The following is a 24,248-nucleotide window of genomic DNA, read 5'->3' as shown; positions in this document are numbered from 1 at the left end:
AGAAATACATAGAGGAAAAAAGTGGAAGAAGGATACCAGTATATTTTGTTAGGTGTCCAAGTCCTTTGGCCACTTTTTGGAAATTGTTGATCTACCACAAATGCACATAAAATGTAGAGATAAGTATATAAATATAAAAATATTAGAGATATGCACTGAAGTGTATATGAGTGAAATATATCTAAGATCTGCTTCAAAATACTGCAGTAAGAAATTCAGAGGAGGAACGGTGAAATGTTTGGCAAAGTAAAATGGTGATAATTGCTGAGACTGGGTGATGGGAGTGTGAAGTTTATCATATTATACCACCTTTGTGTGTTTAGAAATTTCTATAAGTTAAAAGAACTCAATGACTTGTCTTATAGTCTCAGCTTTGCCACTAATTAGTCAAGAAAACAGACTCAAATCTTAAAAATACAGTGTCTCACTTTTTACAAATGACCATACTGCAAATAATCAGCAAGTAATTACTGAGCTAGGCTTACTGTGCAGGTAGCATTCTGAGGTTACTCTCTAAATTCCCAAGGATGTTGTCAGTTTACCAGAATGAACAATTTACGTTATTAAACTAAAACCCCTTTTTAAGTATTATCACAGAATTCATTGTTGAACTTCTTAGAGTACAAATGCTTGGAGCACTTGGTAAATAAAAGTTCCCGAAGACTTTTTTTTCATGTCTAAAAATAGTTATTTGGGTTAGGTGTCTGCTGAGAGAGCAGTTACTCAGACTCCCACGTGAGATTAGGACAGGGCAAAAAAGTAGTATGTTACAAATCCTGGCTCCTTTTGTGTTTCGGAGGTAAAAGCAAAACGGCCTTTAAGGTTTTAATCATACTGTCTGTATCTACTACACGGTAATATAATTTAACTCCCCAAAAGGCAGGTAAACACAGAAGGACACACGTAAAGGTTAAGAATATGCAAGCTTGTGTGTCTCTTGCTGTGTATGCTCGAGCATGAATGATGTGGAAAATCTGGAACACAGTCCAGGCATGGCTGTGTGGCACACTGCCAGACCAGGGGAAAGGATGTTCCTCTTTTTGTGGACCAGAAGCCATGGCATGGTTCAGGACCAGAAATGGCCTGTGGCTGGAAGGTCTGGGGGCAGGAGTGTGTGACCGCGTGCCTGGCCATCAGTGGAGTGGTTTACTGCATGTGTTTCACTGACACTGAAGAGCAGGAACCATGAGACATTGTAAATCAGAAGAGGTCGCTTTGCAGCCAGTGGAGCAGGGTAGGCACAGGTGCCGTGTGATAAATGTCCTTACCCTCCTGAATCACTAGAAATTCCTTCCTATGGTTATTAAGCAATTATTCCCTGCCAGAAGGTGCATTCTGTGCAAAGAGGATTAAAGTCCTTTCATCATGTGGTGTGTTTGAGTTAACTGTATCCCTTCTGTTCTGCACCGAATGTGGGTGTGTCCCCGCCCCCTGCAAATTCATATGTTGAAGCCCTAACCCCTAGTGTAGATGTATGTGGAGATGGGGCCTCTGAGGAAGCAATTAAGGTTAAATAAAGCCATAAAGGTATAGCCCTGATCCAGTAGGATTTGTGTCTTTATGAGAAGTGACCTCAGAGAGTTCGCTCTGTCTGTCTCCCTCGCTCCATGCCATGCACCAAAGAAAGGCAAGGTAGCTGCCTGCAAGCCGGGAGGAGAGGCCTGACCAGAAGCTGAATCAGCTGGAACCTTGGTCTTGGACTCTTAGCCTCCAGATCTGTGAGAAAAACGTGTTTGTTATTTAAGCCACCCAGTCTCCGGCATTTTGTTATGGTTGCTGGGACTGACTGATAACCCCCCAAAAGGCAGTTAGATGAGAGCGCTTCCTTGTGGGGCCCACCAGAGGGGTCGGAGTGGAGAGACCTATCTGGAAAGGCAGGTCAGAGTTGGGTGCTTCCGCTGGGGATGGGATGGTGGTAGTGGGATTTCCCGAGCAGTCAGAGGCATTAGAGGATGCTGGCTAGTCTAGCTGCCAGGAGAGATGGCACTGGTGATCAATTTATGCCTTCCTTATGATTTCCCTCCTGAATCACCTTGGCAGGAGGCCGTAGCAATCAGAGTCGTTGCTCAGTAAACCTTTGGGTAAAGCATGAGTTCCTTTGGGACGTGGATTTGCGCTGGCACGTTGCTTTTTTGTCATACAGGCAGAATGGTAAATGTATCCGGTAACTATTTCAATCTTGTTAGTGTAAGCTTTTAAGAATAAAATCTTTATTACTCTGGAGTACTGAGTAGAGATATTTTCTCCCATCAAAGCCTATATTTAAATGATTTCTTCTTCCTTTTAGATGAGATATGTATTGAAATATTTTTCTTCTAAGTTGACTTACTTTGTCAACAGTGTGCTATAGAAAAAAATTTCCTGTAGTTAAACAAGGTGTCCAGTAGCTTGATTGTGATAAAAGTGGATGAAGATGGACCCTTAATGATCATGTACCCATCTTCAATGAAGATCTCTGTAAGCTCTGATTAGGTTAAAAGCCCCCACCTGCCACCTCCATCCAAGCCCAGTAAAATCTGCCTGCATCTCCTACCTTATGTTCTTACATTTTAGTAAAATTTAGAAAAGGTTGCTCAGTATGAATGTGAGGGTCAGGCCCTTTGCTGATATTTTTCATATGTTACCTACTTTAATCCTCACTGTAGACCCGCAGTACAGGCCTTGGCATCCGTATTTTACAGATAAAAACTAAAGGAGGACTTCTCTGGAGATTTAAAGACCTAGGCTTGCTGATCACAATCTTCTTTCTCTTGTAAATATAAAGCCAAACATAGTTCTTGTCTCATGTGTCCTCTCTTGACGAGAGAAATTACATTTGGAATTTTGAAAACACCTTTCTTCCATGGTCTACTCATGTATTTTCATTAATATTTTGGAAACAAAACCTTACTCTGAAGTAAAAGCCACTGATTAAAATCCACAAGTAACATTATGCAGCAAATAATGCCTGGGCTCTGGAATATCAGAGTAAATATGGAAAACTGAGCCATTATTCTCATATGCAACCCAAAAAGAGTTTTAATGAAACATTTTGTGTGGCACCAGAAATTGGCACTGGCTGACTGATTAAACAGGAAAGGAGTTTATTATGTAAATATTTGTGGGAGAACCAGTCCAAAGCGAAATCTGGGGACGATGTCCAACTGCAGGCAGTTGAGCAGACCTGCTGAGTTTAACCACAGCCTCTACCACATCAGCACTTCTGCTGCCCCCGCCCCGCCACTGCTGTTTCTGCAGCATGAATTTGGCTGCCATTTTTGCCACCCCATGGATTCTGTGTGGAGCCTCCTTTCTCAAGTTGCTCACTTCTTTTTCTTTAAAAAAAAAAAATTCCTACACTAATTAAGAAAAAAATCTTGTTATGATTATATGAGATCTACCCTCTTAACAAATTAAGTATACATTCCAGCATTGCTAACTCTAGGCACAATGCTGTAAACAGATCCCTGGAGCTTCTATAACTGAAACTTATTACTGTTGAATAGCAGCTCTCACTTCTGAACCTATTCTCATTAGGGGAGCCTGAGTCATGCTTGTATGCTGCAAACGATATTACTGCTGGGTTCTATCTTGGGAAGACAGGATTCTTAAGAATTCATATTCCCTAGGCAAGGCAGGGCATTCTAAGGTGTGAGCCACACAAATTATAATAAATATCCAGTGAGACTTCAATGTTTATAAAACTAGGATCCAAATGGTTTATTCTCAAATAATGATATAGTCAAAAGAATATGGCCCACTAATTTCAAAGCCTTTGTTGAATACCACAAAAGCCATATATAATCTTCGGCGATAATTCTTTAAGTTCCTTCTTTACTCCTGTCCATCATCCTACAAACTGCAGCTGCCCGAGCCTCCTGGCCTCAAAGTCCCTGGGAAATTCCCATTCCTGCCTAAGGAGCCCCCTGCTCCCCTTCTGCCTTCTCATCTTTCCTCTCAGTTCCCCATTACAAAAGCTCAAGACCGCAAGAACAGGTCTACTAAGAAAGGACCGACCTTGGAGGGAGGCAGAGGCAAGAGATTAAGACAGGCAAAAGTAGAGTTCTCTGTAGCCCTTAAAAGAAGGGGAATGGTAGGGAAAGAGGGTGGTGCACTAAAAATTTGTATCCAGTCATAAGGAAACACTTACTAGTGATACTTACACACTTGGATTAATGTACTGGTCTTAATAAAATATGCAGATTGCTGTAAGATCTGTGTTTGAAATGTTGATTGTGATTCAAAGTCTTCTTTATAAAAGCAGCTTAGCTAAAGATGATAAATAAAAAGGAACAGACTCCCAAGTATTTTAAAGGAAATAGAAAGGCTAGTGTCCCCATTTATGAGTCTAAAAATTAGATTTCAAGCTCCCAGTACAGAATTACTTCTTTAGTAGTAACTCAGAGTTACAATTATCATAAATAATTGATTCTTGGACACCCCTAGGGAGCTCAGGACTACCTCTTCAGGATCCTCATGTATCTCCCATGATCGTTGGTGACAGGTGCAGTGACACTTCAAATATTCATTCTTTTGTGAGATTCTGTTGACCCTGTCCCAGAGCCTTTAGAATGTCTGTTCATGTTTGGTGCTCTACCAAATGAAAACCTTAGACAATATTCCTGACCAATATTGCTTGAGATAGACAGCTGGATATTAATACATTCAGTAACAGTTTCTGCTGAGCAGATATCAGATAGCCTCCCTTAGAATATTGAATACAGCTTTAAATTACTGAAGAATTCTACCTAGGATGGCAGGGACCTGCGCTTCTTACCAGAAGTACAGCTATAATAGAAATTCAATAACTGAACCCAACACCAGTCACTCGGTGGTTGTGAGTTATTTCCTCCAGAGCATGTACCCGGAACTGCTGGTCACTTTCGTGGTAGGGTTGGGTATTCCTGCGACCTTTTAAACTTCTTCCCAATCAGGGAAGCATTTACTCTTAAGTCAGTTTAAAACTTAGAACACATTATTTCAGTGTTTTGTGGGAAGCTATCCTCTTAGTTGAACTCATAACTAAATTATAAGGTGGATAGCATTCCAGAGTCTATGATGTCTTGAGTTATTTGATGTGCTTCTCTCCCCAAGCCTGGGCTGGTGGAATAAGGCGGATGCACTGGGGCAGAAACTCCCACAGGAGAAAGAGGAAGTGGTCCTAGAAGTCCTAACTGCAGAAACACAGTGTGGGGATCGGCAGCACATTGGAAATGAAGAATTAAGAGTCTGCTTTAGAAGAACTTCAAGTTGCCTTTATTTTCATGTGCACTGTTCAGGCGTCTTAGCAGTTCTCAGTGCCATTTGCTTTGTGAAGTATATTAGGTATTCAGTGTGGCTGTTTCCAGGTTTATTATGCAATATTCTGATTCTGATTCATAAAAATATTCCATTAAATGCAATCGCTCATGTAATTACTTTGCTTAATCTACAGCATACTTTAATTAACTTTGCATAGAATTCTGATTTAATCAATTAGACTTGATCTAGTATAACTTAGCTGTAAATACTTTCCATGGTGCCGCAGCCCCAAATCATTATCGGGAGCTAAGGTAATATATGACCCTACCTAAAACAAACAAATTTCCTAAGTTAAGAAAAGCAAATCATAATTTAAACTATAATGTTTGTATTTTAAAAAGTAAACTATAATGAGCGGATCATTCTATTTTCATTAGTGGTCTATTAAAAACAATGTCATTGGGAGTGCCAGAACTTAAAAAGTAGATTTTATTTGCATCTATTCCCAAAGCCTTGAGAACAAAAGAGTAAACTCAAGCAAGAGTCACCACATTTTGGCTTAGTAAACAGACTCATGAACAGCAATGTCTCATGATACTTGTTCACTGTTCTGGGTTGAGTTTTGTCTTCCCACAAAAAGATACATTGAAGTTCCAATTCCCCCAGGACCTCAGGATGTGACCTTATTTGGAAATAGGCTCATTGCAGATGTAATTATTTAAGCTGAGATCTTACAGGAGTAGGGTGGGCTCCCAATCTGATACGGCTGGTGGCCTTAGAAGAAGACCGCTGTGTGATGACACAGACACACAGAGGGCTATGAGAGAGGAAGGCTGAGTTTGAAGTTAAGCAGCTGCAAACCAAGGAGCACTACAGATTGCTGGCAACCAACCAGCAGCTAGGAAGAGGCAAGGAAGGATTCTCCTGCAGGTTTCAGAGGGAGCACTGCCCTGCTGACACCTTGATTTTGGACTTCTAGCATCTTAGAACTGTGGGAAAACAAATTGCTGTTTTAAGCAACCCAATTTGTGATGCTTTGTTACGGCAGACCTTGGAAACAAAAACACTCCCTAAAACTAAGCTGAGAGCTACAACTCAGCATAACCAGAATCTGTAAAATTACTATTAATAAAAGTGGGGGATGGGGGATTGTATCTTGCTAAACTATTTTTAATTTATTTTTATTTCTTTCTACTTTTTTAAAACATCTTTTTATTGAGTAATAGTCATTTTACAATGTTGTGTCAAATTCTAGTGTAGAGCACAATTTTTCAGTTATACATGAACATACATATATTCATTGTCACATTTTTTTTTTTCGCTGTGAGCTACCACAAGATCTTGTATATATTTCCCTGTGCTATACAGTATAGTCTTGTTTATCTATTCTACATTTTGAAATCCCAGTCTGTCCCTTCCCATCCCCTGCCCCCTTGGCAATCACAAGCCTGTATTCTATGTCCATGAGTCTGTTTCCGTTTCGTATTTGTTTTGTTTTGTTTTTTTTAGATTCCACATATGAGTGATCTCATCTGGTATTTTTCTTTCTCTTTCTGGCTTACTTCACTTAGAATGACATTCTCCAGGAACATCCATGTTGTGCAAATGGCGTTATGTTGTTGGTTTTTATGGCTGAGTAGTATTCCATTGTATAAATATACCATCTCTTTATCCAGTCGTCTGTTGATGGACATTTAGGCTGTTTCCATGTCTTGGCTATTGTAAATAGTGCTGCTATGAACATTGGGATGCAGGTGTCATTTTGAAGTAGGGTTCCTTCTGGATATATGCCCAGGAGCGGGATTCCTGGGTCATATGGTAAGTCTATTCCTAGTCTTTTTTTTTTTTTTTTTTTTTTGGTTTCACTTTGTTTTATTTATTTATTTATTATTCATTTTTTTTAATTGAAGTAAAATTCACATAACATAAAAATAACCTTTCAAAAGAGTACAATTAGTGGCATTTAGTACATTTTCAAAGTTCTACAACCACCACCTCTACCTGGTTCCAAAACATTTTCAACACTGTCAAGGGAGACTCCATACCGACGATGCAGGCATTCCCTATTTCTTCCCTTCTCCAGCCCCTGGACCTAATCTGCTTTCTGTCTCTATGGATTTAACTATTCTGGATATTTCATACAAATGGAAGCATATAATTACATGACCTTTTGTGTCTGGCTCCTTTCACTTAGCATTTTGAAGTTCTTCAGGATGTAGCATGTATCAGTACTTCATTTCTTTTTATGGCTGAATAATATTTCGTATTATGGATATACCATGTTTGTTTGTCTTTTCATCCACTGATGGAAATTTTGGTTGTTTCCACCTTTTGGTTATTGTGAATAATGCCACTATGAACATTGGTGTACAAGTATCTGTTTGAATACCTGTTTTCAATTATCTTAGGTATGTACCTAGGAATTTCAGATCACATGGTAGTTGTATGTTTAACTTTTTGAGGAGTCACAAATATTCCTAGTCTTTTGAGGAGTCTCCATACCGTTTTCCACAGTGGCTGCACCAAACTGCATTCCCACCAGCAGTGTAGGAGGGTTCCCTTTTCTCCACAGCCTCTCCAGCATTTGTCATTTGTGGACTTTTGAATGATGGCCATTCTGACTGGTGTGAGGTGATACCTCATTGTAGTTCTGATAATTAGTGATATTGAGCATTTTTTCATGTGCCTATTGATCATTTGTATGTCTTCCTTGGAGCATTGCTTGTTTAGGTCTTCTGCCCATTTTTGGATTGGGTTGGTTGTTTTTTTTTTCTTTTTAAGTCATATGAGCTGCTTATATATTCTGGAGATCAAGCCTTTGTCGGTTTCATTTGCAAAAATTTTCTCCCATTCTGTAGGTTGTCATTTTGTTTTGCTTATGGTTTCCTTTGCTGTGCAAAAACTTGTAAGTTTAATTAGGTCCTATTTGGGTTTTTTGCTTTTATTTCTATTGCTTGGGTAGACTGTCATAGGAGAACATTTTTGAGATGTATGTCAGATAATGTTTTGCCTATATTTTCTTCTAGGAGGTTTATTATATCTTATGTTTAAGTCTTTGATCCATTTTGAGTTTTTTTTTTTGTGTGTATGGTGTAAGGGAGTGTTCTAGCTTCATTGATTTATATGCTGCTGTCCAGTTTTCCCAGCACCATTTGCTGAAGAGACTGTCTTTATTCCACTGTATATTCTTGCCTCCTTTGTTGAAGATTAGTTGACCAAAGCTAAACTATTTTTTAAAATGTAGGTGCCGTTTTTAGTTTGAAGTTTACTTCTACATTCCTAAGCAAGTATAGATTGATAAATTTAACATGTTTTGTTTCCAGCACCCCCTCCTCATACACAGCGCCTAGTAGAGTGCCTTGAACATAAATCATGCATCAGTACATCTTGTAGCTTAATTTAAAAAGATTAAAAATGAAAATAGCCTATAAATATTAAAATACCCACTTATAGAACTTGAGCTGTAAAATATATATAGTGCTACCGAAATGTGAGAATAATCATTGAAAAGAACTTACATGAGGTTTTTTAAGGTAAAATTCTATCTTGAATCTGTATGTAGATAATAAACTATATACTAGTTAGTTTGTAGACTATTCAGATTCTATATTTTTCTGTTGCCCTCATTTTGACTTTGAAAAAATTACTCTCAGCATCTGCATTATGTGAAGGGCAAGGAAAAGTAAAATAATACAAATTTAAGTTCTTGGTATTAACTTGCTAACAGATCTATTGCATAGGGTATAGAATAGGTAGAAATTTAAAATACAATAAAAAAATGAATTTCAGGGATTATCTGTAAATTCTTTTTTTTCCCCCCTGAATATTCAAGAGTTGACTACTGTTTGGTTGTTACAGGAGTGATGTTTGGAAAGGCATCCATAGACACTAGCAAAGAATCTGGACACAGACAGCTCCCAGAGCAGGGGATACACTGTGCACTCCCAGTCAAAGGGGAAAGTTTCCTTACGGGTCCGTGAAAGTTGCCAGATGACCGTGGTTGATTGTGTGAGTCTTTGACAGGTTCTGTGAGAAGCAGCCCCTTCCCATTTTGGGGAGTCTTCATAAATCTCCGGCTCTCCTGGTTGTTTCTGGACACTTTTGGCTTTCACCTGTTCTGTGGGTAGAAATAACTAGTATAAGGCAACCCTCTCAGCCCCAGGTCATCTCTGAGCATTTACTGCCAGATGGGATGCACTGAAGTCCCAGGTGTGGTGTTCCTCAGCAGGACTGAGCCTCAAGCCTGCCTGAGACCATTCCTGCAAACATGTAACTGGGACTACAACAAGATAGAAAGATAATTTAGATTTGTAAAACATAGACAAAACTACTATTTCCTGACTACTATATTCTAGGTTCTAGGCTAGGCATTCCACGTACAATCTCATTTAATATGTCTTTTAAATTTAATTTTGATTATTTTTATTGAAACAATGTACATTTGATAAACATCAAAAAGACTGGATGGTGAGCAGTTGGGAGTGTTTTAAAAAACCAATCTTCCTTTTAAAAGGAATATACTCTATGACATTTTTTATCATTAAAAAAAGTCAAATAATATGATAAAGCTTACATTAAAAACAGCAGTCCTCTGCTCCATCCTGCCTTACTCTCAGTTCCCTCCCATTAGCCTAATAATTCTTAATCATTAAAATTAATTCTTCTAGTACTTTATTTCTAAAAAACATTCGGATACTGATTTTTTTGATTTTTTTTCCCTCCAGTTTTAAATGTTGTCTATTGACTTATTATGGCAGATGAGGAGTTAACCCTTTATACCCCCTCCTCTCACATACATTTACTTCTTTCTATCCTTTTACATTTATATCACAGTTATTGGTTAAGTCAGTAATTAGGGCTAACATTTTAACTATATAAATATTATTTATAGCTAAGTCATAAATAAAGTAGGCTGTGATTTTATTTCTTCTCTTGAATAACTCATTGTCTTCACCAGGGTTAACAATTGCTTTTTTTTTTGTTTGCTTGGTTTCTGTACTTTTATTATTAAATTAAAAAACTGAAGTATAGTTGATTCACAATGTTGAGTTAGTTTCAGGTGTACAGCAAAGTGATCCTATTCAATTACACATACACACACATACATAATCTTTTTCAGATTCCTTTCCATTATAGGTTAAGACAAGATACTGAATGTAGTTCCCTGTGCTGTATAGTAGGTCTTTGTCGTTTATCTCTTACAGATAGTAATGTGTATATGTTAATCCCAAACTCCGAATTTCTCTCTTCCCAACCTCCTTCCCCTTTAGTAACCATAATTTGTTTTCTATGTCTGTGAGCCTATTTCTGGTTTGTAAATCAGTTTATTCATACCACATATAAGTGATACCATCTTACATTTGTCTTTCCTAAATTTTTTGATAGAAGTAGAAGTCTGCACATGTTTAAGTGTTCTGTTCATATTTATCTTGGAGAATTTCATCTGAAGCCTTCAGTTCTCTTCCTCCTATTCCAAGGTAGTTGTTCTCTAAGCCTGGCATTTGCTCTTACTGGGATTTTTCCTTTCACCATTATCTTGATTCCCTCCCCCCCCCCCCCAATTCCTTTCTCCTATGTTGGATTTCCTATTTTCTGGGCTCCTACATCATTCTCTTAGTTTACTCCCTCATTTTGGTAAAGCATATCCTTCAGAAGTTTCCTGAGAAAGATACGTATCTAGGACCTCAGTTGTACAAAAATGTCCATATTCTACCCTCACATTTCATTGATTGTTTTGCTGGGTATAGATTTTTTAGGACAGAAATTTCCCGCAGAATTCTGAAGGCATTTCTCCATCTTCAAGCTTCAGTGGTGCTGTTGAGAAGTTTCATTCTACTCTAGTCCTCATTCCTTTATCTGTGACTATTTGTTTTTTGTTTTTTTCTCTCTCTGGGAGTTTTTAGGCTCATCTCTTTATCCTGGTGTTCATGATGTGTTTTGGTCAGATAAATCTGCTAAGAGGATTTGCAGTTGCTTCTACCAAATACTTGGAGACTATAATTTAACCAATCTGGGATTTATCAGAAGTAAAACTCTTGGCTAGAGGTTTATCAGACCAGTCAGGTAGTAGGAATTTGGGCTGCAAAATTGGGTGAGGGCTGACTTGTGTTTCCAAATTCTCAGTAGCAATTGCTCCCCTCTGTACTCTTGCCAAGATTTTAAATAGTCTATTTTCGGTGTGGTCCACTGGAAGTGGCATGGTGTTTGCTTGTAGTTTGTCCTTACACTGAAGGATTAGCAGGAGGAGAATCTGCTAGTAGACTCCCCACCTTGGAGTAGCGCTGGGTTTTGTTCTCTGCTCCCATTCCCCGAAGTGCTGTGAAAACCAGAGTCTGCACTCAGCTGCTCTGACACACTCTCTCAGGGTAACAGTGCACCTCTTACCTTTCTAGGACCCTGCCTTCACTTCATGTCCGGTCTGAGATTTCCTTACTTTTTTTATCTGATGTTTCAAAGATAAATTTTAAAAAATTGTGTTTTGTCCAGAAGTTTTACTTATTTCCAGCAGTCCCGACACTTATCCTGTCATATTCCTGGACGTGGGAGACTGTATCACCTTTTTAAGCCTCAATTTCCTCATTTGAAAAATGGGGATGATAATAGAATTTGAGGAATTGGTGAGATTATTAGTAAGTATAAATCTCTTAACACTCTGTGGAATCTCAATGTTTACTCTTTTTTTTTTTAAGTGGTATTTTCAGAGTCTGAACCTAAGTGCTCTTTCTTGCTACATTTTTATAGGTCCTTGGTGTGCTAATGCCAGGGGATGATGTGAGTAACTCGAGGTCTTATTAAGTTGTATATTTATTAAGAAATATCATTCTTTCCATTTCAAAAATCTGCGTTTCAGATGAGAACCAAGTCATTTAACATTAGTAGTCTAGATCTTAATTGAGAACGTGAGATTTATTGACATGGAATCCTCAATTTGTACATTTCTTGAGACAAAAGGGTTTGAAAATATCCCCTCCCCCCTTAAATAACGCTAAAGGGAGAGAAAGTGGATACCTTTTCTTACAACAGACTAGGTTATACTCTAATTTCTTTTTTACCGCCATTTTTTTTTTTTATTGCCATAGAGTGGGATTGCATGAGAGGGTCCTTTTAAAGTCCACAGATAAGTTCACTCTAAGCGGTCAACCCTCTCTTTAAAAACAATTTCCACCCACTGGCAAGCAGCTCTTGGGCAGAATCCGCTCCCTCTGGCAGTTAACCTGACCCTTGGGCCGTCTCAGGGACACTTCTTCAGTAGATGCATTGTGATGTTCTTCACAGCCAGCATGGTCTCTGTGCAGGTGGGTTTGATAAGCATCTCTGGGAGTAAAAATCCAAAATGCCCGGTGTCACGTAGTTCAAAAGCAAATGTGTAGGGTATTCCATTTTTGTAGGCCCAATCCATTGAGCTACCAGAGCTCACATCTAAAAGTTAAAAAAAAAAAACAAACAAAAAAAGTCAGCTTCATTAAAGAGTCTGCATAATTTTCAAAATGTATATATAGTACTTGCTTACGAAGCTATACTAAATCTTTCCAATTAAATACCCTTTCAACAAGAACGATTTAACCATAGTTCCTCAGCGTCAGGCTCATGGAACTTATAAATCATACCTGCTATCATCATAAATCACACCAGCCACTATCAGTCTGGTTCTTGCCTCTGCCATCTCTGAAAACTTTGTTCTCTGTTCTGAAAACTAGTCTAAGTATTAATGCTTTATCAGCCCAAGGACCTCAATTTCTCAGCCTCAACTCCGTTATCATTTATCTGCACCCGCACTTTATTCACCACACTGTGGACTTTTATCACTCAGTTCTCTTTCCAAGGTCTAGAATATTGAAGATCTGTTCCCAGAAAACCTTATTTCTTCTACTTCCCCTATTTTTTTCACCCCTGATGAATTTGCTCTTTGCCTTTACTTAGTTTCCAGACTCCCCCTGAGGCTTCTTAGAATTTCACTGAACTCTACAGGCTATGGTCAATTACTCCACTGAATTTCTCACCAGATCGTTTCTAATCCTTTCCTGCTTTTGTTTTGCTAATTCTCAATCCCTAGTCTAGTTTCTGTTTTCTCCCTTGCGAGGGAGATGGAGAAAGTCTTTGCTGTAAATTCATACTAGTCTCTGAAGTCCTTCTCCTTTACCAGTGGTGCTCCAGGGTCCTTTTTTCTAGATCTTCACTTACAGAACCTCTCTTATTCTCTCCTGGTCCTGCCCCTCACTTTGCCACTGTCTCCAGTCTCATGATGGGTAATTAGCCCATCATCTCCTCTGCTTACATCACAGTTCTGACTTTTGTCCTTCCAGCTCAGGAAGAAATGCTGCTGGTCGTCTACATGTGACATTGTTTGATACCATGTTGTCTCTGGTAGCAAGAGGTCCCCTTCTCCAGGACCTTGTTTTGTTGATAGAACCCCCACCCCCCGCATCTGCACTGACTGAGATGTCCAACCACCACTCTCCTAGAGCATTTCCTTCTCATGATCCTATTAGGTCTCATATTCTTTTACTTCTTCCTTCTGCTTTAGAACTCAAAAGAGAATCTATATGTGTTGTTTCTTCATCCTCAACCACTTTCAGTCTGGTTCTTGACTCTCCCTGGCTCTGAAACCTTTGTTCTTGAAGGCCACCAATGAGAGCAGGCCCAGTCTCCTTTGGGGTGTTTTTTTTTTTTTTCCTTCTTCCTTAGATCCCACTTCCAACTTCTCAGCAGCACTTAACCTAGCTGACAATCCATTCTGGCAAGTCTCCCCTTCTGGCTGCTGCCACCTCACATGCTTCAGCTTTCCAGCACAGAGCTGAAAGTGTGGACTTCAGGAAGCTTTAGGCAGACTGTGGGTGTGGGCTGTATCTGATCCATCACCTACTGTGGCTGTGCCTCAAGTCTCCCCTTTTGAAAACGGGATTGTAATACCTACTGCGTAGGGTTGTTGGGGAAATTAAATAATGTGCTCAGGATATATTAGATGTTAGTGTTTTGTGTCTTTACACTCCAAAGTGCCTAGTGTACAGTTTTTAGCATCACATGCTTTTAATAATTAATGAACAAATGTTTCATAGAAGACTATATACTTTTCCCCCCAAATTTATATGATCCAGCCTGACATAACACGATTTTATTTTTAAATTCCCCAATTCAAATGATACCACTTTTTATGCCACTTTTGCCAGGACAAGTTAGAGACAGAATTATGTGAAGATGACAATTACATGACTCTGCTGTTTCCCAGGCCCCCCTTGCTTCAGTTGGGGACAGATGGTCGTCTGTGGTTCATTGTCCCTCCGGGTTAGAGTTCACTGGAACTACAAATAGTAGTCATAGTAGCCAAAGTCAGGGACAATATTTGCCAACACTTACATCATGGTGATAGGACAGCCTCATTTCTATGGTAGCAGGTTATTCTCGGTAAATATGCTACTATGACTGTGCCTTGATACCAAACTGAAAAGGTCAACTGTGAGTAAGATTTTTAAAAATCAGTATTTTAAGATTATTAATATATATTGTGCTGGCATTAACTGATGTGATTCCCCCTCCCCCCATACTATATTTCAGCTTTCAAGGTGGTGCTGTTGAAAAAGCTATGAAAAGGTCAGTGTAAGACCAGTGATCATGGACTTAAAAAATTCTGATACATCAGACATTATCACTATTAGGATAAATTTATATGATAAGCAATGTTCATTAACAAACCAACGTTTTCTTCTGAAGACTGAAGAAAGTGAGTGATTAGGAATATAACAAGTAAATTAAAGAAATCAAGGAGAAATTTACTACCTCGCTGAAAAGCATTATTAGATGTCACCATCTATACATAAAACATGTGTATACACCTTCATATGCACACATAGACATTCAGATATATGTGACTTCTCGCTAGAGTTTGCAAGTTATATAGTCAATGAATTTTAGAGTTTGAAAGGCCATGAGAAATGACCTAGTCCAATTCCTCACTGAGCAGTTGTGGAAACTGAAGCCCGGGATTAATATCTTGACCAGGATGACATTAACTCGTGGCAGAATGAAGACTAGGATCCATGCCTCCTGGCTCTTTGCCCAAGGGCTTTCCATGTGCCCAGTTGCTCTTTACTTCACATAAAATAAGAAATATTTTAATAACCTTGTAAGATGCGTTATGTAAGAAACAGAATGTCATAACAAGAATTGTGGAGGAAAGGATAAAAGGGAAGCTCTTTTAGGGCTGAAACATTACTCCATTATCTTCTTGAGGCTCATTTCCACTTTTACAGTAGTTACAATTGCTTAAGGAGCTCATCTTGGTACTTTGTACTGTCATAAGATCTCAATTCAACTTCGCAGTCTTTACTACATGCTTAGAATATTCTCTGCTTAGTATTTGTTTGGATTGGTATAGTGATTTTTGTTAAGCAGTAGAAAACTCATCAAACTCCCTCCATCTTCCTTGGCTAATTGAACAGTCAAAAATTTCACTTTAAGGGGGGGAACACATTTTCTCTTTTTTTTTTTTTTTTAAGAAGGGAAGTCATTACACAGGATATTGGTTCAAGAGATGATTCCAACACAACATCCATAGGAAACTTACACAACGTGCTGGAGGCAGGTCCATATCTATACTGTACCCCATGTACCGACCGGAGTGCATTCACAGCTTTATAAGCGGCAGATTCCTGTGAGGTTGAATACAGAAATTATATCACTTATATCATTGGACTGAAACCTTAAGGAATACTGGCATGTTGTCTGAGCCTTAGGGGTCATTAATTTGGAGAACCGGGATAGGCATGTTAATTAATAGTCTAATAATTTTGTTACATGATGCACTTTTGCAGTACGTTTTAGAACACATTATTTCCCTGGATTAAGTCTCACAGTGAGCCAGTGATCACTAATATTTCCGTATACAGACAAGAAAGGAAGGCTCAGCGAGGTTAATGGGCCAGCTGGGGTTATACAGCAAGGTGTAGAGTTGGGATAAGCACTCAGTTTCTGATGCTGATTTAGTGTTCTGTCCTATTCCCTTTGTGGTTCAGGTACACCCACTTCTATAAATTACAAACTGCTTGACAGGGCAGGACCCCTGTCAGTCTTACTCAGAGCTACACATACAGTAGTTAGCAGTGTGTCTGTACATAACTGACACTTAATCAATATTTCTTGCATGAATGTTGAATAAGCATAGATCTGCAAGAATATCAAGATAATCTTATTGATCCTCAGTACATACTCCAGTGGCTAGGTACAAGGTTTTTAAAACACATTTGGATCAATTAAGAAACCAGTTCCTTCGGTAAGAATGACTTCTCTTGCTCTCTGTTTTCCCCACTGGGAATGGAAACAATTTCAGAGTGCTTCCTGGCATCTGAGGTTACACATGCCTCTGGCAGAGCTCATCCAGGCTCTGCTAAGATGTAGCAATTCTGAGGTAGAAATTCCTACCAATGCCCCAAGTCAGGAAAAATAAGCCTCATCAAATACAAAAAGGTGAACATTCTAACACGAACTAGAACAATACAGGCTACCCTTGAAAATATTTTCAAGTGGTATAAAAGCACTAGTTTCAACAGGGAGTTTGAGAAGTATTGTATGACCAGCGAGAGGAAAAGAATAGAAGTCTGTTGAAACCAGTATACAACTCTCCCATTTCCATTTGCCTGTGAATAATTTAATATGGCCACTGAAGCTCTCTGGGCAGCGTGATGCTTTGTGTTGGACCCAGCTTCAGCTTGCTGTCCTCACTCACCTCAAGGATGCAGAAAGCAGCACTGGCGGCAAATGCCACCCTTGATGGATATTCGGGGACCTGGCAGGCATTTATTATTGATCTCACTGATGATGGCAGTCTCCTCACAGGAGCCAGCAGAAAAGGAATGTAAACACCATAATGAGGGAGCTTTAAGGAGAAAGTGCTAAGACTTTTAACATCTTCTCCAATGGTCTCAGCAGTATTCCATGGCAAAGGCAGACATTTCTACATTTAGAAGATGACTGCATTCTGCTGCTGAGGAGACCTTTGTTGGTCATTATTTCAGATGATTAAACTCAAGGGGGAAAAAATCTTTTGAGAAAAACAAACTATTGAGGAAAAAACAAGCTTTGCCTATTTTCACAAAACATATGCCTATTTCAGCCCTTTGAGCTCACGGTACTTCTGCCACTCGGTGGGAGCAGGCTGATAAAAGGTTTAGATGTGATTCTCCCACAAAGAGTGGAAACTTCATCAAATTTTCTAAGAATTATTTTCCAGGGTGGCACCTGTTGGAAAGAGTTTAAGCAATTCTTCCTTTCTCCATTGCATCTGTTTTCCAATTGTCCGGAAGGACCCAGGCCTCACTTGTTGGACCTCGGCTTAGTAAGGTGTATATTTTTCTACTTAAATATTTTCATATTTAAAGCAATTTAGTGACCCAAAAATGTTAGCAGAAACACTCCTGCATATTGATGGAATGCTTTTGAACAAGTTTAATAGAATTCAGGGATTTCTGGTTAACATTCAGAGACAACGTAGTTTCAGAGAATTGGTTTTTTGTTGTTGTTATATGAGGCCATTTTTAGTTTCGGAGAATTGTAATCTTGGTTTTAGCAATTCAGCTTATCTGCAGCCCACTAACAGGATTTCTCAATGGTGGCACTACTGACAGTTTGGACTAAATCATTCTTTGCTGTGGGAGGCGGTCCTGTGCAAAGTAGGATGTTTCACAGCATCCTTGGCCTCTACCCAGCAGATGTCAATAGCATGTCCCGCCCCTGTTGTGACAATCAAAAATTGTCTCCAACATTGTCCAGTGTCCCTTGGGAGGCAAATTCATAGTCATTTATGAACCACTGATGCTCTCCTTATAACACATCCTCCAATGCAAGACAAAAGGAAAATAGGCTTAACTCCTGGTGGGAAGGTAAGTTCAAAATATGGAGAACATTCTCCTGTGATAGTTGTGATATATTGCATATTCCAGATAATCTGTTGTGAGACTATAAGTAGGCACTATGCCCCACTGAGAATGGGCTGAACATTTGCCTGTAGAAACATTGTGGTGCAAGGTGGTTAGGGTGCCAGGACAGCAGTAACAAGAAACCTATTTGACCCACCGAGGAGCTGAAGAGTAGCACTGTTAACCATCACCCCCCTCCCCACCTTTACAATATTTCTCAAGAGAGAGAATTTGCTCAGAATTCTTGCATGAAACACTTAAGAACAGAGTTCTTCTTTTGGACAGAATACAAGTCTTCCCCCAGGCCACCTTCTGACCTCCTCATGGTCCTCATTCTTTCCGGGTCCTAGGTATCTAGATCAGGAATTCCAGCAACCCCAAGCAACTGGGGTAGGATTTGGAGGTCAAGGTAGAGGGAGAAAGAGGATGCTTCTCTTTTATAAAAACTTTAAAATTCAAGTATAACATACATTCAGAAATGTACACAAATTTTAAGTCTATAGCTTAATGAACGATCGCAAGTTGTACACACTGATGTAACCATAGTCCAGGAAAGAATAGGGCGTCAACAGCTGCCCAAAGCCCGCCTGTGCCCCCTCCCAATCTCAGCTCCCTCCCTCTTCCTCACTTCTAACATTGTGTACTAGTTTGGCCTGGTTTTGAACTTTAACGGCCTTTAGATGCTATAGGCTCTGAACCGGACTCCCTTTGTGAGGAATTATGCCTTACAGGGGATAGCTTGTTGAGTTCCTGTAATGAGGAGAGGGATGAACCCTGCTTTTTCACTTTCAGCTAATCTCACGCCTGAAAGGCCGTTCATTCATAGCATTAACTTGTCAGATACACACCCAGAGACTTAGTAGCATTAAGCAAATAGTGCTCATAAATTAAAACTTGCTTTTAATGAATGAGAGTCAGATTGTAATTTATGAACAATTATTTACTCAATAAAGTTGATTACAGCTTTGCATATGTGACGAAGCCGTGATATTAATCAAATCCATCCTGACATTTTCCATAGAACCTGTGGTAAGAATGTAAATAGGTTTTGAAATGATTGCATTTGAGAAGCAGCATGGAACAGTGGTCGAAAGCAACAATGCTCGAGCTAGATTTGAGGTGAATCCTGGCTTTGTCACTTAGTAGCTGTGTGTTCTAAGTCTAATTATCTAATTTCCTTAGGTTTCAGTTTCCTCATCTGTGAAATTGGGATAATAGAGCATACAATTTATGAAAAATGAGCTTATATATGAAATGCTTATTAGAACAAACAATCTGTTTGCCATCATCATGACTACATAGAACCATCTTGGCGTTATAAAAGCATGAAACTGACACACATGCTCAGCTTCAAATACTTACCACGCAGCTGAAGTTGGGGATTGTTGCATATTTGTAGGAATAGGGATACAGCAACATCTGAGCATATGCGTGAAAAGAGAGGTAAGCCCTGATGTGCTTCCGGTGTTTCCGGAGGAAGTTAGCTACAGCTTTCACTTCCGGTTCAGATTCTGGGAAGGGTCCGCAGTACGTGTCATCACAGGGGTATGTAGAAGCTCCTTCTTCTGCAAGTTAGAAAATGGGGTGTAGGAGTGGGCAGGCAAGAAGCAAGAAACACAAACTAACGTGGTTAAATTGATTTTTCTTTCATTTCTATGAACATTCGATATTATTAAGCAATTCATCTAATTTCTCATTTACAACTATCAATACTCCGAAAAATCCAAGGTGGGTTCAGGCCTCCATACATCATAAGAGGTTAGCCTGAATAGGAAATCGGTGCTGCCCGTTTAACTGGCCTGCGTAAATTACACTTAAGGGCTGTCTGTATCAGCTGGGGAGAACTAATTCTATGTTGTCCCCCAGAGCAGTTTCGCCCGTTTATATGCTCCATGATTCTGACACTTCCCTTCCGTAACACTCAACACACTTTTAAATAGTGTCAAAAATTTACTCATTTAACATTCACTCAATATTTACACTGTTCTGGGTGCCTGGGATACAATGGAAAGCAATACAGAAAGAAAGCTCTGCTCTAACAAACTGCATTCAGCCTGGATTCTTTGTTAGACTAATGTTCTGTGAAGGCAGGGACTGTGTCTTTCGCTGGGCACCTGACAGCTAGAATAGTCACGTGGCAAGTGTTCAACAAATACTTGTTGAGTAAGTGAATGTCAGAGCAAAAGAAAAGGCTGGACATCTGTACAGGTGTCTGGTAAGACACCAATACTAATATGTCAAGAAGAGGGAGGCAAGACAGAAATAATTCCACAGAACATGCCAGACCAATTTCTATAATATTTTTAGATCAGGTATATCCAAACAGGTTTTGTAAAACCCAAAAGGCTTCTTCAGTTATCTTAGGGGTCAGTGAGGGTTCAGTTAAGAAATCCTCAAAACCAAATTTTAATAATTTTTGAATTAAAAAATTATATAAGTCTCTGAAGGGGAGGAAGGAAAATAAGATTCACTCAGACAATCACAAAGTATTAAGGTTCCAAGGAATCTTGGAAATAATGACACTTTCCATAGTAATTTGGCATTCTGAGTCCTTATTATCCCTCCCTGACCCCTAGAGAACTATAACTCTTTCTATAACAAATGGAAAATGTTTGGTGATTCTGTGTCACATACTCTGTTTCTGCTGAAAAGGAAAAGACAGCCAAGTCAGATCAGGCTAATTTTTGAGGACATTGTCTTGTTTATCCCACAGGAGAGTCAAGATGGGGAGCTTAGAGCAATTGTGGTTTTCCTCCTATGAGCCTAATTCTGGAGATGCCCCAAAAGCAAGTAGGATATGGATGGAGCTCAGCACTTAATATAAACACATAGCTGATATCCAAAGAGAATGGGAAAAATAGACATTTGAGGAACATTGATGTAAAACACTGTAAAGGAGAGTTCACAGATTGAGCAACAAATTCCAGAGGGAGCAGAAGTAATGAGCCAGAGAAATAAGGATTCACAATAATCCTAATAAATATTCTCAAGGGCATACAGGAGAGCATTGGAAACATTAAATAGGGATAAGAAGCTATATATATAAAAAAAGAACCAGTGAGTTATAATGGAAATAAAAAACTTAATTCATGGGTTGAATGAATACAGTTGATGAGTGATTGATGAGATGGAGTAAGTTTTGAAACATTCCCGGAAGGCATTAAAAAGGAACAAAGAATAGGAAAAATGAGAAAAAAAATTAAAGGGCATGAAAAATAGAATACTTGTCAACATCTCATTAATAGGGCTTCTAAAAGAGAAAAAAAGTTAAATATTTGAAGAACTGCTAATTGAAATTTTGCCACAATTAAGGAAAAATTGAATGGGCTTATTGTGCACCAAAAAAAAAAAAAGAAAGAAAGAAAAGGGACAATATTAACACTTTGAAACAGTAAAATGAAATTTAAGAAAAGGAAACAATTCCAGAGAGAAGCAGGTCATCTATAAACGAAGAAAAATTAGATTCACATCTGACGTTTTAAATAGCAGCAGTAGAGTAATATTTTCAAAGTACTTTTGAAAAAGGAAACTTGAATCCAGACTGACTGTAGTTGAACTCTTACTGAAATGTGAGAGTAAAATAAAGATGTCATAGATATTGTGGCATATTTTCATTGGTTATTGTTCCATTTTCAATGTTTTACTTTTAGGTATAGCTTTTAAATTTCACAGAATACAAAGTACAAAATTTTAAAGTTTTAAAAAAGATTTTAATTTTTGTAGATTTTTGCCAGTTGTTTGCTAAGATTGTTACTGTTCACACTTCCACAAGCAGTGTATGAGTACAATCTCTCCTTAATCCTTGCCAAAATACCCTGAAAGTGTATCACCTTTTGATTTTTCCCAGTTTGATGGCAAAAATTTCATTTGCCTTCTTTACCGCAAGTATGTTTGAGCTGCGATTCATATGTTGACTCTGGATTGGACTCCGCTCTGAATTGCTTCATCATGTCCTTAGCTCATGTCGGTTTCTCCTGTTTATCTTTTCTTGCCCATGTATAAAAGAGCTTTGTGTAGATGTTTGTCATCTGCGTTGCATTTTATCCTTGATTTTATAATTTTTCTGTTCAGTTGTTTATGATTACTTCTATCATTTTAGACATTCTAAATTTTGTATAATTACGATGTCTTTTCTTTTTGAACAGCTCTTGGGTTTCCTGTCTTGGTTAAGAAAGTTGTCCCTATTCTGAAAGATTTTAGGTAATTTATAGACTTTCTTCTGAGAACTTTATTATTTTCTTTTTCCATCTAAGTGTTTAATCCTTCTGGATTTATTTTTATACATATGGAACATATGGTTATACCTTCAGTTTTTCTATATTGATAGTCAATTCTATCAGCATTATTTATTAAATATTCTATCATTTCCCAGTGAAGTGAAACACCACCTTGGTCATATATTAAAGTCTGCTGTATTTGTGAATCTTGGGTTTTTATTCTTGGCTTCTCTGTTCTGCTGATCTATTTGACTAGCTCCATACTGTCACCCTATCAATCTGTAGTAGCATTAAGTTATGCCCTAATATCAGGCAAGACAAGTTCCCCTTACTATTATTCTTTTTCAGTTTTATTGGCTTTTCAGGGTCTATTTATTTTTCCATAAAAACTTTATGATCATTTTATCAATTCCCCAGAACATAAAGCAAAATGAAAAACTATGTTGAGATTCTAATTGGAATTGCATTAAATTTATACTGATTTTGGGATGATATTACTATATTGAGTCACCCAATCCAAGGACATGTTATGCCATTGCATTTGCTCAGATGGCGTTTCGTGTTCTTCAGTACATTTTATCATTTTTTCCTTTAGTATATCTTCTTGGTTGTTGTTGTTGCTGTTGTTATTATGAATTGGTAACTATTTTTAAAATGGTCTTCTCAGAGTGCGGTGGTAGAAGTCACTTCATGACACCACCAGAGTTCCTCCCATCCTCTCCCTTCCTGTCCTCCACCTCCAGCTCCATCCAATATAACTGGGAATTAGTTGCCCAAACTATTTCTTTAAATTTCATTTGGGAGGCTTATGTGCTATCAAAATAAAAATGTGACCCATTGAGCAAATTTTACATAAAATATTATATATATGTCATTTACATATATAAACAAACATAGTGTTCTAACTTAAAGATAATATCATATTTGGAATAATGAGTAACAATTCAAATGACATTTCCTTAGAAAATCAGACCCTCTTCTAAATAATATTCTAAGGTGCTAAAGATAAATTACTTGCTCTGTTACAGTGTCAAAAAAACGCATTTAATTCTTTAGTGTTTTCATTTTTTATTTTCTCTGTACATTGTAACTATTTTAAGCCACTCCTGAGTTTCGTAGAGGCTAAAGACTTGTTTTTCAACTAACATTGGGTAGGAATTGCGTCCTTTATCCTTTATAAGGGAAGAAAAACCAAACTTACTGATTTTCTTCTTCAAGATTAAGTAGCAAGAGGGATAAAGATTTGGTACTGAAAACAGGGCCAGCGCAGTGGTTCCTTTTTGGAGTGGGGAACAATTGGGGCTGTAGCTGGAGATGCGGGTGCTAAGTGCCTGGTATCCCTGGCCACATAGCCACAGTGATACACCTCTGTTACCTGAAGAACTTGCCTTATCCACATCATCCTCACTAGATCTTCTCTGGTTAGGCTTGAGCCCCCCTTATGTGGCTTCTCACAGAGCTTGAAATAGTCTCCTCCCTTGGCTTTTGACACACTGTTATTTTTCTTCCAGCAAGGCTGTTCTTTCCTTCTCAGTCCTCTTTATGGGTTTCTCTTCCTCTGTCAGTCCCTTAAAAGAAGGAATAGCCAGTTGTTCTGCCCTTAGTCCATTTTCTCTAGTGATCTCTCTCTTCAGTGAATATGGCTTCTTCAGCTACTACTTGTAGATTGATGCTTTCATTCATTCAACTAGTATTTACTATGTACGTGCCATGTACCACAGGCTGGGATATGATGATGAACAAAGCAAAGGTTTCTGCCTTGTAGCGCTTACATTCTAACAGTGGCCATGATGTTGGTGGGGAGACAATAAACAACACAGTGAATAAGTAATTACGCTGTAGTAGGAAGGTGTGGTGGGAAAGAGAAAAATGCAGAGGAGGGTAATAAAGATCAAGAATTCTG

General features: G+C 38.6%; 1 protein-coding gene and 1 long non-coding RNA gene across 4 annotated transcripts in view; one reads left to right on the top strand and one right to left on the bottom strand.

Moving 5' to 3' along the window:
* The window catches only part of LOC116660420, a 135,968-nt gene that overhangs the window by 3,347 nt on the left and 108,373 nt on the right, over nucleotides 1-24,248 (top strand). The gene's annotated exons all lie outside the window — the stretch shown is intronic.
* The window catches only part of CPA6 (carboxypeptidase A6), a 181,359-nt gene continuing 169,218 nt past the window's right edge, over nucleotides 12,108-24,248 (bottom strand). The window contains exons 9-11 of the mRNA XM_032469855.1: nucleotides 19,491-19,693; nucleotides 15,782-15,866; nucleotides 12,108-12,639 (exon numbers count right to left, since the gene is read on the bottom strand). Coding sequence (XP_032325746.1) covers nucleotides 12,452-12,639; nucleotides 15,782-15,866; nucleotides 19,491-19,693 — 476 coding nt within the window. The 3' untranslated portion in view covers nucleotides 12,108-12,451. The remainder of the gene's footprint in view (nucleotides 12,640-15,781; nucleotides 15,867-19,490; nucleotides 19,694-24,248) is intronic.

This window comes from Camelus ferus, chromosome 29 (assembly GCF_009834535.1).
Source record: "Camelus ferus isolate YT-003-E chromosome 29, BCGSAC_Cfer_1.0, whole genome shotgun sequence".
In the NCBI taxonomy this organism is placed as follows: Eukaryota; Metazoa; Chordata; class Mammalia; order Artiodactyla; family Camelidae; genus Camelus; species Camelus ferus.
The sequence above is the reverse complement of the archived record's forward strand: the minus strand, read 5'-3'. Positions and strand labels throughout refer to the sequence as shown.